Source organism: Ursus arctos, unplaced genomic scaffold (genome assembly GCF_023065955.2).
Source record: "Ursus arctos isolate Adak ecotype North America unplaced genomic scaffold, UrsArc2.0 scaffold_21, whole genome shotgun sequence".
Classification (NCBI taxonomy): Eukaryota; Metazoa; Chordata; class Mammalia; order Carnivora; family Ursidae; genus Ursus; species Ursus arctos.
The window spans coordinates 14,369,108-14,388,383 of NW_026622886.1; the positions used below are offsets into that span (position 1 = coordinate 14,369,108).

At 39.7% G+C, this 19,276-nt stretch overlaps 1 protein-coding gene across 4 annotated transcripts in view; it reads right to left on the bottom strand.

Annotated features, from left to right (window-relative positions):
- Window positions 1-18,377, bottom strand: part of NR1H4 (nuclear receptor subfamily 1 group H member 4) — a 65,923-nt gene extending 47,546 nt beyond the window's left edge. The window contains exons 1-3 of one of the 4 annotated variants that reach the window (XM_026499823.4): window positions 16,830-18,377; window positions 2,454-2,583; window positions 1,642-1,761 (exon numbers count right to left, since the gene is read on the bottom strand). In XM_026499823.4, the coding sequence (XP_026355608.1) occupies window positions 1,642-1,720 (79 nt within the window). In that variant the 5' untranslated portion in view covers window positions 1,721-1,761; window positions 2,454-2,583; window positions 16,830-18,377. Of the gene's footprint in view, window positions 1-1,641; window positions 1,796-2,453; window positions 2,584-16,829 lie in introns of all 4 variants that reach the window. The other 3 variants (XM_044384487.3, XM_026499822.4, XM_048217914.2) reach the window with 3 other exon arrangements.
- Between the last annotated feature and the right edge of the window lie 899 nt (window positions 18,378-19,276).

The following is a 19,276-nucleotide window of genomic DNA, read 5'->3' on the forward strand; positions in this document are numbered from 1 at the left end:
AGTGTCAGGAAACAAGATGAGAATGTGATCTAGCAAAGGAGAGCTGAGGGAAAAGCAACACTGAAAGCATGAGTCACAGTGCTTCCTTAAGCAATCATTCCCAGATGCTTCTAACTTGACAGCACCCCCACAACCTTTTCTCTATCTGTTCACATCTTTTTCACCTCATGGCTGATGAGGTCAGCCTTCGGTCTAACATGCTTGCTTGGAGATCTTACCATGTCATCATAAAATTTCAGTGAGGTGAAAAAAATAATCTTATATGAAATTTAGTCTATGATATGCACTCACAGTTCTAATTATCCTGTGAGTTCTGATTATTAGGCAAAAATTATGAATATGTGTATGCACTGATTATTTTAAGGACTAATAGAAGGGTAGACCAGAAGGAAGTGGTCAGGAAGCTGGACATGGAGGTAGGGCCAATTGGCCTTGAATGCACACACAGGATGAAGAAAAGCCAAATGGAAGAAATAAAACAAGTATGTCTGAGAACTGGCATTCCGTAAATAATTACTACTACTTTGGTCTCTCTGAGAGTTACTGATAAATATCTCTTTTTTCCCTTAAGCCTCTTTTCTCCTTCCCTTTTGTTATTTATTACTTGATTTTTATTTATCAAATGCAAACTAGGGTTAATAAAATATGGTCACTGCCCTTAAATGTTCTTACACTGCATGGGGCCGGTAGATATGTAAACAGGTAATACAAATAAAGACCTCTCCTTGGAAATGACCCACTAAACCATTACCCACTAAGATGCTAATGACCAGCTGGTAATAACATAAGCTATTAATCAATCTCTTTCAAGGATGTTTGCAACCAAATAGGGGATCATATCTTTAAACACTGAATTTTTTGGAATTTCAAATGTTTGCGTTTTCACTATCATAGTCTACCATGGTCCATGCATTAATAGAGAGCAGAAAACTGGGAGCATCTAAGTCTCCCAGCAGGGCTATTATACAGAAGGGAATTATTTTACGAGTGGCAGAAGGCTCCCTGCCTTATCCCAAATACTGCTGCTGTTGAGTCTATGCTGATGTTCTCAACTGAAACTCTTTATAATGAGAAGTTTTTTCATAAATGCATAAAGTGAAGCAATATATCATTTTATGGTATCATCTAGTTACAGATCTACTGAAAACAACTTAGAACAGTTTGTCCTCAATCCAATTTAAATGACTAATCATGACACTGTGCCATATATCCCCCAGCAGGAGATGAAGAGTGGAAAGGAAAGTATAATCTAAGTAACCTCAGTCTTTTATAGGTATAATATTAAACCATAAGAAGCATGATTTCATACTTTAGTACATGCTATAATAATATCAGAATTAGCCTGTAACAGGAATCCATTTCTACTCCCAGCTCTGTTAATTATCTAGCCTCATGGCCTTGGGCAAGTCACAAAGCTCTCAGTCTTACAGTCCTCGTCTATAAAAAAGAAGACCATTAGGTTCAATAAATTCAAGGTCTGATCTACCTCTAACCTTGCATGGTAGCTAATGTTTATTGAGTACTTAGAAGGAACAAACACATTTGCCAGGCTCTGTTGGATTTATCATTTAGGCTTTTTTCTCCTATATTTCCAAGTTGCACTTTGTATTTACTTATATTCGAATGAACTTGACAACTTACCAAATAAATTGTCAGAAAGAGAAAATTCTTCTGTGACAGGTAAGTGGGAGTGTTCAGTGAGATTCATTTTTGATCCCATCCAAACTGTTCTATTTGAGAATGCCCCTTCGTTATGGTAGTCTTCAAAAAAACAAAAACAAAATACAAAAAAATTCTGAAAGACAAATAAATAAGTAGAGAGTTTGAGGAAGGGTTGGAGGTGTAGATAGTTGGTTAAGACAGAGAGGGAGGGAGGGAGCAAGCTTATACACAAAATAGCAAATAGATCCCTTTGTAGACATTTTGCCATAGCCTTTCTGTACAGATCTGTTTTCAATATTTATCATTTTTACACCTCACTTGGACTCACAAATGTCCAGGATATGTGCCTTCTCTAATGTATCTGGGGAAACACCATATGTTTTTACTTACATTTCAGCGCTTGAGAAATTTGGGCAAGATTTGATGAAATTTTGGTTATGTCTTTATTTCTTTTACAAGTAGAAAAAAAGCCAGAAAGAAATAGGAAGGTATTGACTAAATATGGGATAAATCAATAACTTATTATCTTAAAACTTATTCCAAAGTTGAGCAGGTATTTACAAAGACACAAAAGTGATTTAAGACCACTTCCTGCTGGAATCTTCTTGAACAGGCACTATGTCAGCAAATCAAAAATTCAGAAAGTGTTGTCTCAAGATCTTAATTTTTGCTTTTTAGAGAAAATTTCAGGGGCTTGCATTTTCACTCTCAGGGTATACCATGGTCTTATATTTATGTGGGCTAAAAAAAAAAAAAGTTACAGTAAAAAGAAAAATAATGGTAAATCTCACCAAAGTGTCTGAAGTTTCATCCTGAGGAAATGTCCAGAATGAATCCAAGAGCCCAAAGAAGCAATGTCCACTTTTAGTTAAATTTTTAGGTCTTCTTTTCCTCCTGCCTTCCAATATGTCTCCTACTTTCCTGAAGAGGTAATTTGAAAGGTCAAGTAATGAAAAGTTGTGTTATCAGAATCTCTTTTCCAAGGTTGTTTTCCGAGAATGATTTTCAAACCTTTTTATCCTGTCTCTACCAAGAAATCATTTTGTTTACAAATAACTATTTATATTTGCTATTCAGGAAGAGAATATAGGGCTTCTGTTGGACAAATATTTATTTCATTAGACTGTCCCTACTATTTATGTCTTTATTTCTTTCTCTTTCACTCAGCGGAATGTTCCAGTTCAAGCAGAAGTGAGTTTCGGACACACTGGGCTACTGGCAAGGTAGTTTATCAAACTATGCTGTTGCATTCATTCCTTTATTCACGCTTTCAAAAAACATTTACTGAGAACTTATTCTGTACTAAGCTCTGGACTGGATCTTTGGAGATAAAACAGTAAAAGGAAAAAGAAATGTCCATGACCGATGACATCAATCTTAATAAAGAAGAGAGCACTAAAAAATAATCACATGTATGCACAGATGATTACAGACTGTCATTACATATGAAACTTAAGATTAGGGTGCTCTAACAGAGAGGTCTGGGTGTGAAAAGGAGTCAAGATAGGGAAATAGCTGATGAGGGATGTGGTTTGAAGGGCAATTTCTAAAGATGGTCAAGACCAGGGCACATCTGAATCGATGAGACGACACCAGAGAGGGAGTGGTTGAAGAAGCAAGAAAGAGAGAGAAACTCCTGCTACAGGATACAAACCATGCCCACTGTGGGAATGCAGACAAATTTGGGTCCATCTAGTGAACCAATGGCATGCCCCTACCGGAATCTATTCTCTGGGAAGCCAAGGGGCCTGTTGGGAGTAAACCCATTCGTTATAGCATCAGGTGGAGCCAAGAACCATGACCTTCACCCTAAAGCAAACCATAGTCATTTGAGAAATGTGTAATTCTCACTGTAGTACAGCGTTTGGCTCATACCTACTGGATTCGAAAGGCCCTCCTACCACCGTAAGGTGAGAGGGAAGGTGATAAATAAAAATGAAATCTAGAAGCATTGATGTATAAAGTAGAGGTAGATACTTCCAACAGAATACTTCCAACAAGTAGGAGAGAGTACTCATTTCAGCACCACCCTCACTCTCACACAACTCTGCCACATATCACAGTGGAACTTTGACCCCAAGAGGACCAGGGCCTTTCTGGGGCAATTGTGTAATAGTAGCAGCACGCTAGGTATCACCATAACGCATGGAGAAGCAGAGGAATCGTGACCACTGGTCGGGCACTGTTCTCACTCATGGACACGAGAAATAATGGAAGCAGCAGCCAGAACAAACCTGATCATGAACAAACATGAGGATACTCTAAGCACTTCTGAAATGCTTGGACTTTGACAGAAAGCTAAAGGTCCTGAGGAATAAACCAGTGAAAGTTGAGTTGCTCCTGTCAATGAGACCTCATTCCTACCCACAAGCTGGTTGCAGACGAGGGAAATTCAACGTTCAATATATGTACATGAATTATATAGGCATATATTCACTGTGTATATATTAATATATCAATTAATTACGTATAATAATTGTGTATACATATCTGCATATTGTATAATAAATGGGTTGAAAAGCCTCCCCAAAATTCAGACAGCTATTACTCTAAGTAGAGTTCCCCCTCTGGAATAGGAAGTTCCACAGTTTCCCATAATAATAATTTCCAGGAACCCACAATGTACATTCAGGAATTTTTCCTAATATTCAATCCAATTGTATATTCTGTAATGTAAGACCCATATCCTCTGGTCTTTTAAAAAAATAGGAGGGGGCGCCTGGGTGGCACAGTGGTTAAGCGTCTGCCTTCGGCTCAGGGCGTGATCCCGGAGTTCTGGGATCGAGCCCCACATCAGGCTCCTCCGCTATGAGCCTGCTTCTTCCTCTCCCACTCCCCCTGCTTGTGTTCCCTCTCTCGCTGGCTGTCTCTATCTCTGTCGAATAAATAAATAAAATCTTTAAAAAAAAAATAGGAGATTTTGGTTCTTTGACTCTTCCTTTGGGTTTTCTTCTGCGCTTTTTCTCATATTTATCTTTTTAATCTTTAGTCATGTTCATCAAGCTCCCTATTGTTAACTAAGTAATATTATAGGCAAACTATGAATAAATGTAATGATTGCTTGGGAGTATAAACCTATTAATATACATCTCAAAATAGTAGGGTCTATTAGCAGCTCCTTAATAGGACTGATGACTTTAGCCTTACTTGGCTTGTCATTTAATGAGCACCTACCTTGTCCCAAGTATTTGACAAGTGTTTCCATATATATTATTTCTTTAATCAGGGTTACTTCTATGTCCTCCTTTCTCTAATATTCTTCACCCCTTTGTTGGGGGAAGAACTGCAAGGGAAGACTAACTCCCAGGAGACCCCATATGTTAGTTCTGGAGGCTTTTTCCCCCCTCAAATCTTCCCTTCCATATAAGGAGTCATTTTATAGGTTGAGAATAAGCAATGGGTATTCTCTACACTAGTGGCCTGTGAATAGTTTTGTTCATTTACTCCCTACAAAAACTTTGAAAACCAATGTACTCCATCAATACATTTTTGGGTTTATATCTATAGATTTTCATTTTAAAAAGTTGCAAAAAAATTAACTTCTGACATATTATAAAAACTGACATTTTACATGCTGTTACATTACTCTTAAATCTATTCAATTACTGTCCAATGTACTCTTAAATACCACAGCAAGTTAATAGCCTCCCTCATCCTTCAAAGAAATGCCAAAAAAATGTTCTTTAACATCTGGAAAAAATTTTTATCATTCCTATTCCTCTGTGAGTTCACATTTCATTCCACTTCACTGCAGAAGTTTAATATAGCACATTTTATTCCTTGAATGTCAATTTTTGATCATCATATCCTACTTTTCTACAACAAAAACATACACATAAATTTGGATTTTAAAAAAAGTCTATTAAGATTTTTAATGTTTAAATAAGAAAATATTCTGGCTTGAGTGTATTAATAATTATTATCAGTATCCATTTCATTGAAACTACACATTGCCCCTTAGGCTTTCTCTGTGAATAGCATGGATCATTCTCCTTGGTGTCAAAGAGCACAGGCAGAGAGAGCAGTCCGTTGTGGATGAGAGAGCATGCAGATGAGAAAGGAAGTCACCACTGTCAGGCACCAGCCATAGCCAGCGTTGACTAACTACATGCCCCAGAAGAAGAACATCTCCTTAGAAATACAGTCAAGAGGTTCTGTTTAAATACTGAACATTGAGACACTGCAGCCAGAGAGCCTAAAAATTCTCCAGAGTTAGTCATCGAAGCCCAGATCACAGAAAGCCATCATTTCTATTCAGATGAATTCATGTGTGTGTTAATACACAAAGTTTAGAATCAGAACAAAGGAAGAAAAATATCGAATTTGCACACAGACTTCCCCAGCTCATGCCCTGTTTTCCTGAAAAGTTGTTAAATTTTTAAATGAAACTAGCTTTAAAATAAAGAAAATTGCAGAAAATTCAGACAATGCAAAAAAGCATTAAAGAATGCCAAATTGCATTCTATAATTTTTTTTTTCAATTTACACTCCCACCAGCATGGGATAAGGGTGCCTTTCTCACCACACTTTCATTAGCATTACTTTCAATAATCTTCTCTAATTTCGTAGGTGACAAATCCTATCTTACTGTATTAAATTGCATTTCTTTGATTGCTAGTAAAGTCGAAAAAATTTTTTACATCTTTATTGCCTATAAGTGATAGTTTCTTCCCATTTTCTGTTTATGTCCTTTTTTTCCTACAGAAGTGTTCATCTTTTCTATTGACTTAGAAGAGTTCTTCATATATTGAATGTATTAGCATTCTGGAATATTTACTACAAACATTTTTATTTGTCTTTTAATTATCTTTACCCGAAAATTTTTTCATTGTAGTTAGTTAAATATATTCAATTTTTTTGAAGCTCATTTTTATTCTTTTTTTATTTTTAGTTTATGGTACAAGGTGAGTTTTGTCAGAATTGCTTGTGGAATACTTTTTCCCATTGATTTATGCTCCTTTTATTGACACTGAATTTAGTTTCCCACTGATCATACAGCTCTATCTTGTACCAATATCACCCTTCCCTATTATCATTCATTCTTTTTCAGTATTTCCTAAGATAGTCTCATCTTTTTATTCTCTGTAATAAATCATCACATCTTGTGTCACATTCTTTAAAAAAAAGGGGGGGTTCTTAAAAAATTTTCTTTAGGAGTTTGAGATGGTTCCAAACCTAAATATTTAGGTAGGAAGATTTACATCTTTATAATATGTGATTTTGCCTTTCATGGGCAAGGTATGTCTCCATTTACTCAAATGTCCTCTTAGAGCTCTTAGTTCTGTAGATTTTTTTCCACGTCTGCCCCAACTTCTTCATGATGCTCCTCCATCATTTATCTTTCTCCTCCTCTGGTGGTAATTAATGATTTCACTACATCTGTCATCTTCCCCACTATAGCACCAGATTATAAATTTGAAGAAGACAGGAATCATAATTATTTATCATTAAGTATCATATGTTTCTTCTGAATCCCCTTATTACACCTGGCAGTGCTACACGTACACAGAAACAACAGCTGTGGTCTAGTAGAAATGTCATGGAGGATGAGATGTGAGATTAAGATAGAGAACTGTGCTGACCTTTCATAGCTTCATGGATGACCTAGGACTATTCACTTAACACTCCCGTCCCCATACTATATAAGTTTTTACACATTTGAACAGGTGACATGGACAAAAATGCTCACTGCATTGTTACCAATAGTAAAAAATTGGAAACAGTATAAATGCCCATCAACAAGACAATGGATACAATAAAGAAATAGTATATGCGTAATGTTCTAAGTATATTCATAAGTGTTATGCAGCGCTAAGTGAATGAAATAGGACTATATGTATTCATATGGATAAAATTAAAAACATCACATTGAGTAAAAGAATCAGGTTGCAGAAAAATACAAGCAGATTGATAAAATGTAACTTTAAAGATATACAAACAACACTACATATTACCATTGATACTGTAATACACGGGTCAGTAAACTCTGATTCATGAGCCAAATCCAGCCTGCCAAAGGCTAATTTCACCCTTTTGCTTACATATCTATGGCTGTCTTCACCCAACAATAGCAGAGTTAAGTAGTTTCGACACAGTCCACACGGTCTGCAAAGCCTAAAATATTCACTAACTGGCCTTTATAGAAAACGCTTATGACCCCTGCTCTAACCTATAGAGACATATATGGAAGTGTTGAACCCACAATCTGAATAGTGCTGCAGAAGGACTGGGTGGGTATATAGGGAATTTCCATAGCATCTGTTATGCTCTCCTTCTTAAGCTGAAGGGTAAATACAAGGAGGTTGATGATACTACTCAATTTTTTTTGCATGTGGGAAATATTTCATGATGAAGAAGATTGAATGAAATTATACATGTAAAAGTCTTCCTCATCTGTAAAGTTGCACAAGTTCATACAGGATTCTGTCCTTCTTACACATTCTTAAGGCTCTTAATAATAAAATGAAGATTTTATTTATTTATTTATTTATTATTTATTTGACAGAGAGACAGAGAGAGCACAAGCAGGGTGGAGGGAGGTGCAGAGAGAGAAGGAGAAGGAAGCTCCCCACTGAGCAGGGAGACCTACACAAGGCTCGATCTGGGATCATGACCTGAGCTGAAGGCAGACACTTAACTGACTGAGCCACCCAGGCGCCCTGGAAGTATTCCTTTTCATAAAATGTTTGGGGACTCTAACAGTGGTCAATGAGGCACTACTAGAAATGTTTAGTGGCACAATGAGATCTATGTTCTAGAGTACTCTAGTGAGAAGATGGAACGGGGAGGGTAAGCAGTGAAAGGCGGAAATTCGTGGCTGAAGTGAGGGGATCTCATGATTTGCATGGTGGTATCTGAAGAGATGGAAAAGAGGAGCCTTGAATACAGTAGGCATAAAGGAGGAGGGCAGAAAGAAAGAAGCCTGGTGATTCATAGGTTTAAGCCCGGGGTATTGGTGGAAGCAGGAACAAAATGTTTATTTTACTTTATGTTTATTTGTATGATGCTGTAAGCTAAGTCTTAACTTAAGGACCCAGGAATAGTTCAGAAATGGTACACACTGTTTGTTTTTAATGTGATAAGACACATAATGACTGGTAACTTAGACTCCCACTTTCTGATTATCAATTTTACTTGTTTAGATACTATGTGTCACTGGAAGTTCATGGTGTGTGGAGCTTCTCTGATGTAACATAAACTATTTGCAAATAGAGACCTTGGAAAGACCCTGTTCCAGTTAAACAGCTTTGACTCTGATTTAGAAAACATCTCAGTTCTCAGAAGATGAAGATAAAAACCAGTTACATGTGCTGGTTCTCTATAAACTCTTCACACCCAAGGACACCATCCTTGGTCACAGTTTTCTCAGATGAACCCAGTTCTTGATGACAAAGTTAAATATGTAAATGATTCTTAAAGAGCAGGAAACAAGTAGACTTTTTCTAGCTGTCATTTCACGCCCGGGGGAAGCTCTTGTTTCAGCCCAAAGTCTGGAAGAATGTTCTTAAGTGAAAAGAGAAAGTAACTCTTAAAAAAAAAAAAAATTGGTCTTCCCAGAAGCACTCAAACTGAAGTAATTCTTTTCAGGGCAAAAATACAAATTTAGGGGCGCCTGGGTGGCACAGCGGTTAAGCGTCTGCCTTCGGCTCAGGGCGTGATCCCGGCGTTATAGGATCGAGCCCCACATCAGGCTCTTCCGCTATGAGCCTGCTTCTTCCTCTCCCACTCCCCCTGCTTGTGTTCCCTCTCTCGCTGGCTGTCTCTATCTCTGTCGAATGAATAAATAAATAAAATCTTTTAAAAAAATACAAATTTAAGGTACTCAAATCCTTCCCAAAGTCCAGAGAGATGTATAAGACAATGTTTGGCCAGTACCAACCACAGGTCAGCCAAGGTGACCACAAGCCAGTATGGTCACTGTGACCACATTACTCTGAGAGCGGTGTCCTATAGTAATCAGATATTATTTATTACTATCACAGTAACTAGTACATATTTTGGGGGAGATAGATTAAAATAAGATCTACCATTTTATGAGTCCTTACTATGTGACAGCATCCAGGCTACATTATCTCATTTAATCTGTAATAAGCCAAGTAGGTATTAACATACACACTTTATAGATAAGAAAACTGAGGTTCAAAGTGATTCAGCAAACTTCTCAAGGTCCCACTGCTGGTGAGAAGCAGCACAGGGATGTAAACCCACATCTAACTCTGAATTCATGCTCACTAATGCAGCTCTCCCACAGAGACTCTCACCAACCACTCACCAATCCCTAGTGAGGGTGAATTGGCAGTTCTGCAAGGTCACTTCTGCCTAAGGCAGTCAATGTGTTCCTATGCACAAATTAATTAAGCCTGTACAGGGTTTGCCTATTATATTATTTTGTTTCTTCTTTCGTGTTTCTCAAGTCTCCATTTAAAAGTCTATTATCTTCAGGCATTGTGAACCAAAAATACTTAAGCCAACCAGACCTCTACAAATCTTTGAGTTTCTGTGCGTGGGAGGTTACACAATGGGGCCTACAGAGTGGCTGAGCTTTATTTCCAACTGGATATAAAAGTTGAGGCCCCTCGGGCCATGGACCTGACAGTGAGTAATCCTTCTATTCTGTACTTGGTCTCTTGCTTGTCTTGCTCAAGTCCCACCCCAGCTTCTCAACCACCTTGACTAGGACTAACCTCCAGGAGGTTTTCATACCAATGGGCACCGCTTCTTATCACAGTTTTAATTCTATCTTTGTTTTTGTGGTGATTGGTTGTCTATCTCCCCCACTGGACCATCGCTCCAGAAGAACTCACACTGGATCTCCAGTGCCTACCAGACTTCCAGGCACACATTCTTCCTTTCTACACACCCTTTTGCAATGTGAGTTTGTCCCTACCCATCAATAGATGAAGTCTATTCCCCAGCCCTTGAATTTGAGCTGGTCTGGTAACTTCCTTGACAAGTAGAATGGTGGATGCAATGCTATGAGACATGTGAGTTAGGCCACAAGAGGCCTTGGAGCTTTGCCCTGATACTGACACACACCAAGACTTCAGACCTATTAGTAAGGCCATCTTGGACCTTCCATTCTAGTTGATCTTCTATCTGAATAAGCCACATGAATGAGTCCATGCAAAACTAGTAGAGGGACTACTCAGCTGACTCATAGAAATATGAGGATTAATTACGAGTAATTATGAGAACTAATTATGAGTAATTATTCTTTTAAGTTATTATGCTTTGGGGTAGTTATTACAAAGTAAAAAATAACAGATATAGAAAGCAGTACCTGGAAGAGGGAGGATGTAAAAAAAAAAAAAAAAAGCTAAAATATGGCCAAATGGTTTGGGGATTGGGAATTGGGCAGAGCCTGAAAGAGCAGTAAGGAGACTACTCTGGAAATTGGAAAAACAGTGAAGAAATTACTATAGGAAGCTGGAAAGGGGATGGGTCATATTTTGTAATCATGAAACAATTGGTAACACTGTCACCTGTGGTAATTCAGAAGATGGAGAGTTTCCTAGTGAATTTGTGACCTGATTAAGGAGATTTCCAAGGAGCATAATGAGTGTGTCACTTGCTGTATTTAGCTGCACGCGATAAGCTCCATAAAGAAATAAACGAATTAAGGAAGACACAGTTCATTTTGCAAACAGAATTTAAAGTAAATATGAAGGGTTCAAGACATGCTAAGTTGAAAAGTAGTACTGTTTTGCATTTTTGGTCTCTCCATCTGGCAGAAGATTCTCAAGTAAGAAATAGCCCCAGGGTAAATATCACATCATGAGTGTGGCTATAAGGTCCTTTGCTAAGAGCTCAAAAGACTTAAGGAGGTGCCTAGTAGACATATGCATCCAGGTAAAAGGGCTTCTAAGAATGTCAGGGGCATTATCCCACAGCATTATTCCACAATAACTTGACATGTCCAAAGTAAAAAGGAGTCTGTCTCAAAATATTATGGATATAAGTTTTCAGGTACAGAGGGAGTCCTAAAAAGGTTCATAATAAATCCAGAAAGAGTTACACAAATTGTTCTAATGAGACCAATGTCATCTTGAACCAAAAGCTGACTTTGCAATTTTTCCCATTATGCAGGGAAGTCTCTTTCCCCACCCCTTTAATGAGTTATTATTATGACTTGCTTTGACCAACAGAGTTGTTCTACTTCTGAGGCTAAGCCTCCAGAAACCTGTGGCTTCTGTTTTCACCCTCTTGGATTGATGTCCTGAGACCATCATGCCATAAAGAGACCAGGAATGAAATACTCCAGGCAAAAGAGACTTAGCCATTCCAAGCATTCCAATCAACAGCAACATCAAGGACCCAGTCGTTGGAGTAAGATCTAGTTGATCCTCCAGGTGAAATCAGTTGTGTGATTGAGCCCAGGAAAAACCAGCAGAACCACCTAACCAACCCACAGAATTATAAGAAATGATACATCATTATCTTTTTAAGCCATTAAGTTTTGGGGTATCTAATAGTATTAGATAGTTGATTATAATCCCCCAAATGAACAATATAGCATGTTGGCTATTGTCTCACTGGAATCTAAAGAAAGTATTTTCTTTAAAGTAATATGTTTTACTCTTTAAAAATGGCATCTCAATGTTACTTTCCAATGTCATGCCAAGTGAATTCATTTATTCACTTATTTATTCAGCCAATATACATTTATTGACTCCGTGTCAGGCACCAGACATACAAAGACCAAAAAACCACGATCCTTCAAGAAGCTTAGTGGAAACATCTGGCAAGAAAAACCCAATTAAAGGGGCGCCTGGGTGGCACAGCGGTTAAGTGTCTGCCTTCGGCTCAGGGCGTGATCCCGGCGTTATGGGATCGAGCCCCACGTCAGGCTCCTCCACTATGAGCCTGCTTCTTCCTCTCCCACTCCCCCTGCTTGTGTTCCCTCTCTCGCTGGCTGTCTCTATCTCTGCCGAATAAATAAATAAAATCTTTAAAAAAAAAAAAGAAAGAAAGAAAAACCCAATTAAAGTAGTCTGGGGGTTGTGAAGACAGAGGTAAGCACAAGTCCCTTTAGGAGCATAACCAAGGACATTCATTCATTCAACATTCACTAATTCCCCACTATGTATCAGGCTTTGATCTAGATCTTGGAAATAGAGTGAGAGATGAGACAGAAAAAAAAAATCACCTCTGTCTTCAGAGATTTACATTCTAGGGCAAGACATGGATAATTTGCAAATAAACAAAAAGTGAGATTTCCACTGGTGATAATAAGAAAATAAAGGGGGCAAGGGATAGAGTGATGCCATTGGACACTATTTGGGACGGAGTGAACCAGGAAGAGCTCTCTGAAGAGTGGACGTTTGAGCTGAGAAGTGGAGGATAAGGAGTAAGCCATGCAAGAGGGAAATAAGACCAAAGGCTGAGTGGTCAGCAAGTGCTAAGAGCCTGAGCTTGGAATACAGGAGGAACAGCAAAAGCGCAATGAGGCTGGAGATGAGGGAGCAAAGGGACGGTACAGGAGATGAGGCCTGAGAGAAGACAGCTTTCAGATGGCCTCGTTGACTGTGGGAAAGAGTTTTGGTTCTACTCTAAATGGACGTCATTGGTGGGTGTCAAGCATACATGTGACTAGGAAATCTACCTGAGAGTGGAGGGCTGCCTCTTGAATTTGACCTTGAGTAGGCATTAGACTAGGCAGAGAGCATGCATGGGGATGGCTATAGGAAGGGAAATAGTGTGCTGTGTTCTGAGAAGCCATATGTTGTTCTTTACACTGTACCTGGTGGATTCAGCAGGAGCTAGTGGGGGAAGGATGACCTATTCAAGAAATAGTGCCCAGAAAATTGACTATTCCCTTGAGGAGGAAAAAAAACTAAAGATGTTTATCTTACATCATTCTTGAAAATAAGTGTCAGGTGGATTAAAAATTTTAAAAATTATAAAATTATTGGGAGAAAATACAGGAAAACACATCCATGACCTTTGTGAATGAAGAGGTTAAGAAGAATTTCTTGAACAAGAAATAAATAGGAAAAGAATAAATTTGACTATATCAAAATCAAAAAGAAATCAAGACACCATAAACAGAGCTAAATATATGAAACAAACTGGGAGAAAATATTTACAACATAAATAGTAGCCAAAAATTAGTACAAACAATACATAAATAACTCCTATAAATAAAAACAGAAAGGATAAACAATCCAGGAAAGAAATTGGCAAAGGATATAAAGAGGAAAATTCACCGAAAGGAAAAGAAAAGTGGCCAATAAACATACAAAACATTTGAAACTAATTAGTAATCAGAAAAATGTAAATTAAGATAACTAGATACCATTTCCACCTATCAGATTATCAAAAGTTTTTTGCATGGTAATATCTATTCTCACATACTGCTAGTGGGGGCATAGTTTTTCGGCCTTCTGGAGGGCCCTTGAGCAGTGTGTATTAAAATAAAATGCAATTCTAACTCTTAAATATCATCCCTGGATAAACCTTGGCACATGTGCACAGGATGTTCACTGCAGCATTGATTCGATTTAGAGGAGGAAGTAAAATCTCAAAGTTTTATTAGGATTTTATCTTGAAAAATGAAAATTAATAAAATTTTATATTATATTCACGCATACTAATTTTAGTCACCAGAACTCTGTTGTAATACTTACATCTAACAAAGTAAAAATGTATTCCTTTTTCTGTGCAGTATTTCACTTCACAATCAAGTTGTGTTATATTAGCATTGTATTGACACAAACTTACAGAAAGGAGAGAAAGGAAGAATAGCAGACACTGCTTTATTACCAAAATTGGAAAGGGGCAAACTGAGGGAGAAAATAACTCCCTGTAGAGGGCACAGGGGTTAGGGAATTGCACAGTGGGATGAGAGAAGAGAGAGGGGGATGGATATCTTTATAAAAGGACAACTTTTGCCTCCCCATGCAGCTGGGTAACTAAGGACACGTGTATAGTGATACCTTGTAACCACAATTCCACTGGCAGTAAATAATACTGCAATAAGAAATACCTGGGAAGAAGAAAATTTTTCTTATTTCTCTTAGCCCCTTCATGATCTCTGTTGCTAGGATGAAAGAGGAAAATGACTTTTAGCCAAACAAAGGGGAAATTCTCCCTATCAAGAAAAGAACACGTACCTCCATGCTTTCCTTCATCCACCCACCTAAGGACACCGTGAGCCTTTTCAAATCAGTCACATGGTAATGTGTATTCTCCTGACTTTCATAACCCGCAGACTCTGTGAACCACAGCAGTGCTGAGCTCTTCCTGCACATCCCTAATCATAGCCCCACGGTGGGTTCATGGAGTTTTTCATTAAAATGTTCATAACTGAAGTCTCCCACCCGCACTCCCAGACTAATCTCCAGGTTAAAGCAAGTAGTGTTGAAAGTCTCCACTTTCCCTGCTCATGGCTCAGTCACTAGAAAATGCCCTATGAGGCTATAGGACTCTTCACCACCGGGCGAGGGCTTAACACATCACGCCGGCTGGCTGAAATGTTTGCAAGCTGCTCTCCCTGCTCTCGCATTAGCCCAGCCTGCAAGTTTGCCCAGCTCCCAGCAATGCAGGGGTAGCAAGGAAAGGACTTTGGAGCCAGAGAGACCTGCCCTCATGTTCAGAACCTGCTACTTCCTGACTGTGTGACCGTGGATAGGTCATTTGTCCTCTCTGAGGGGCGCCTGGCTGGCTCAGGAGGTAGAACCTTGACTCTTGATCTCAGGGTTGTGAAGTCCTAGCCCCACGTTGGGGGTAGAGTCTACTCAAAAAAAAAAAAAAAAAAGGTTGTCCTCTTTGAGCCTCTGTTTGCTCATCTGTAGAATGAATATTAAAAAAACTCCCAAGCAGGCTTATTGTGAGAAGGAAACAGGCAGTGTAGGTAAAGCCTGTGGAACGTTAGCAGACGCTCGGATTCAGCGACCTCCATTACACACTCATGGACACACACATTTCTTTCCTTACAAAGTACTCAGGGCCTCACAACTATCGGGTGTTCCATCACAATCTGGCCAGATTTGGGAGGTGTGGAAGGTGTGGGAAGACCAGAGTCCATTCCTTCCCCTCTCAGACTCAGAGAGAGGGCAGAGGAGCCCGAGGAACACACAGCCGCAGACACTGAGGAGGGGTCTCGGGCCGAGAGTGTATCGTCCCTGGCTGGTACTCCTCAGCACCTCCAAGTTACATCAGCCACATTGCAACATTCTCAGCAAAACAGGAAAGTCCACGGTGCAAATGGCACAGGTCCATCATTTGGAGGAGGGGGTGACTCGAAGATCAAAGTGTTTATTATTTCATAAAATCACAGCTAGAAACCCAGCGACGGCTCCCTCGGTATCTTTCTCCCCTTCTCTTGTCGATACTGCTGATGTCCCACTATCTGAGGCAGCACCCCTGGCAACATTAGATTTCTTTAAAACTCAGGTGAGTTTCCCGGAGAAAGAATCCAAAGTGAGTCATGTGTATCCCCTCCCCCCTTCTAAATAAAAGCTCGGTTAGGAGAAACAATCCAGGCTCACCTTGTAGTTAGTTGCCTAATTCACTACGGCAGTAAGCAGACAAGGTGGTGCCTTATCTGTAGATTCAGACCTTGGACAATTTTAATATCAAAGTTCTTCCTAACATTTTCCCATCTTTTTTTAGTATTTCCATCCGATATTAAAATGGTAAGTGGAAACCAAATTTACAACCGAACTCAAAAGAGAAAACTTTTTAAACCTACTCTGCTTCTAGGAAAAACTTTTATTTCAGTTATGCATGGCTTAAACGGTGTCCTGTCCCTAGGTCCCAAGTCATTTGCGATTAGCAGTATTCCCAAATTCATAGCAAGATAAATCACCAAAATAGAGCACACTGTTCAGGTCAAATTGTCTATGGAATCAGAACAGAGACATTTCTGAAATTCACTGTCTCTGGTGATTCTCTTGGGTAACCACAATGTTTAAAAGATATCCCTAAATAAATTGTCAAAAAGGTAAGCAACTGTTGGACCCATGAACTCCTGCTTCCTCTTGTTTATTTTTAGAGTTTCTTTCTTTTTCTTTCCATTCTTGTTTTCAGGCTTTTACATTAGACTCTACTAACTTCGAATTCATTCATTGACCAAACTTCCTGATGTTAAAGAGAAATTTTAAATGACAACTTCCCCTCTGCTGCCTTCAGATAGACACCCGGTCCCAGAGGAATTAGGTACTCACTTGGACTGTCTCAGGTTGGAGATGAACTGTCAAGGCCCTCGGGGGATTCTGAGTCCAGTCTTCCTCTCCAAATCACAGCAGTTTTGCTACAAATGCTCAGAACCTGGGTTTGCATTGGGGTGAGTCCAGGAGACGGTGGTGTGAGGAGGAGGAGGAGAGGGTGGAGGAGGAAGAGGAGGGAGTTCTAGTAAAAGCTGTGGATGATCACAGGCGGCCTTCCGGCTAAGCAACATCTCTTCCTTGGCTCCGTGCCTCATGAACGCAGATTAGTCATTAACAATCCTTTCCCCGATAAATGATATAAACATAGAAAGGAACCTCGGGAGGGCCTCGAGATTCCCAGGACAAACTCCCAGAGCCGCAGAGTAGGGAATGGGACCGGGCTGAGGAGCCCTGAAGCTCGCCTTTTACAGTACTTCTCCTCAGCCTCCTTGGTAGGGTTCTGAGTCCCCAGGTTTCCACAGGCATGCTCTGAAAATGAACCGTCCTCTCCCCTCCCCCCAATTTCTTTTAATAACTCCACCACCTCCCAGAGACTGAAGTTAGCAACCGAGCCTTCTTGACCCTTCCCTCTCCTGGGCCTCCTATAACAAGTAATAACAGATCCATGTGGATTCTATCTTTGGAATGTCTCTTATTTCCAACTCACCCTGTTCCTCTGCGAATTTGGACCTACCACAGCCTCCTTTCTGAAGAACAGCATTGGCCCCATATCTCTTTTCTCTTTCCTTTTTTTTCCCCTCTGTTTTTGAAGTTGCATAGCAGTATAAAGTGTGGGCTCCAGTCACATGCGTGTTTGTTTGGCACAACCCTGGGCGAGACACATAGCCTCTCTGAGTCTTAGTTTCCTCCTCCATAGGGTGGAGAGAGAGTATCTCATGGGCTGTGGTGAGAATTACATGCATAGTTAAAAATGTGTAAAATGTTTGGAAAGTGCCTGACCTACAGCAAGCACCCAATAAATTTCAGCCATTATTATTTCTTTGCTTTATCAATTGAACTAATATTGAATAGTCAGCTGCATACTATGTACCCAGCAAGCACCTTGCTAGATGCTGTCCTAATCAAAATCCCCCAGTGGGTTCCCACTGCTGAAAAATAAATTTAAAATGCTTTGGTCTGACATTTAGAACTCCTTCCACCCTCTGACCATCTAGCCCTAACCTATCTTTCTAGCATTTTCTTAGATCTTGTCTCTTCAGAGATCCTAACCTCTTACCGATCTATGTCAAGCTCTCCTGGCTCCATGCCTTTGCATAAGTTCCTCCTTTTACTTAGATCACCTTCCTTTCATATCCTCAGGTCTGCCAGGCCCACCACAAGTGCCAAGCTCTTCCTGAAGCCAGCCCCATCACTCATCTGTCCCTATGCTGACCACCAACCCTCCTCATCCTTTATTTGTAGTTCTCTTATTGTCCCTTAATTCTTCTGACCTTGTATATTATAGTTACCTACTTACCTCTTTTATAAGAACAAAATTTCTGGAGGAAAAGCATGGTAGCAACTTGCCTTTGTGTCCATCCCTGGTCTTTGCATAGTTCCTCTCATAAAAAAACTATTGCATAACTATTTGTTAGCTAAATCAATGAGTGAGCTGAGAAAAGAACAACTTTCCAGAGTAGCATGTGCACGTGTGTGTGTGTGTGTGTGTGTGCGTGTGCGCGTGCACCAATATTCCCCATCGGGAAGTTAGTGGAAGGTCTACATTCAAATCTCTAATGAATGCTATATTTTACTTCTCTTATTAAATAGTCTGAAGGTCCTACAGACTCACACTCCCTATGCCTATGGGCTCCCTATATACTGAAGCACACCCCCAGACATACCCTTCATCACAAGGAAGAGGGGGAACCCAGGCTTGTAAATTCTCCCCTCCTATTTGAAGAGTCTGGGATGGCACTCACCCTGCTCTGTAGCTCTGGGATGCCTGACGGACTCCTGCATGACTCCCAGACCAATTCTTCTTCATTGGCAAGAGCAGTGGAAGGTGATGGGTGAGGACACAGACTCAGGAGCCTATCACTTGGGTTCAAATCTGAGCTCTGCCACATATAAGCTGAATGACCTTAGACCTTAGGATTTTACTTAACATCTCTACATCTCCTGATCTGTAAAATGGACATATAATTACTACCTATTTCACAGGGTTATTTTAAAGATTAAATCAATTAATATGTGCAAAGTGCTGGTACATAGAGAGTATCCGATACATAGACATGCTATTTAAGCCTTAGCTACTACTGTTTTTTCCTGGGCACTTCACACTATCATATCTGCCTCACTAGACTAGATCTGAAGGATCTCAGGTATTGGGAGTGAAAGGTATCGAGGACGAGAAAATTTCAGAGTAAGGAAAAGGCAACAGCAAAGGCTCTGAGCCAGGAGGTAGTTTGGAGAAACTCAGGAAGTAAAGAAGGCCAGTGTTTTTCAACTAAGAGCATGGAGGG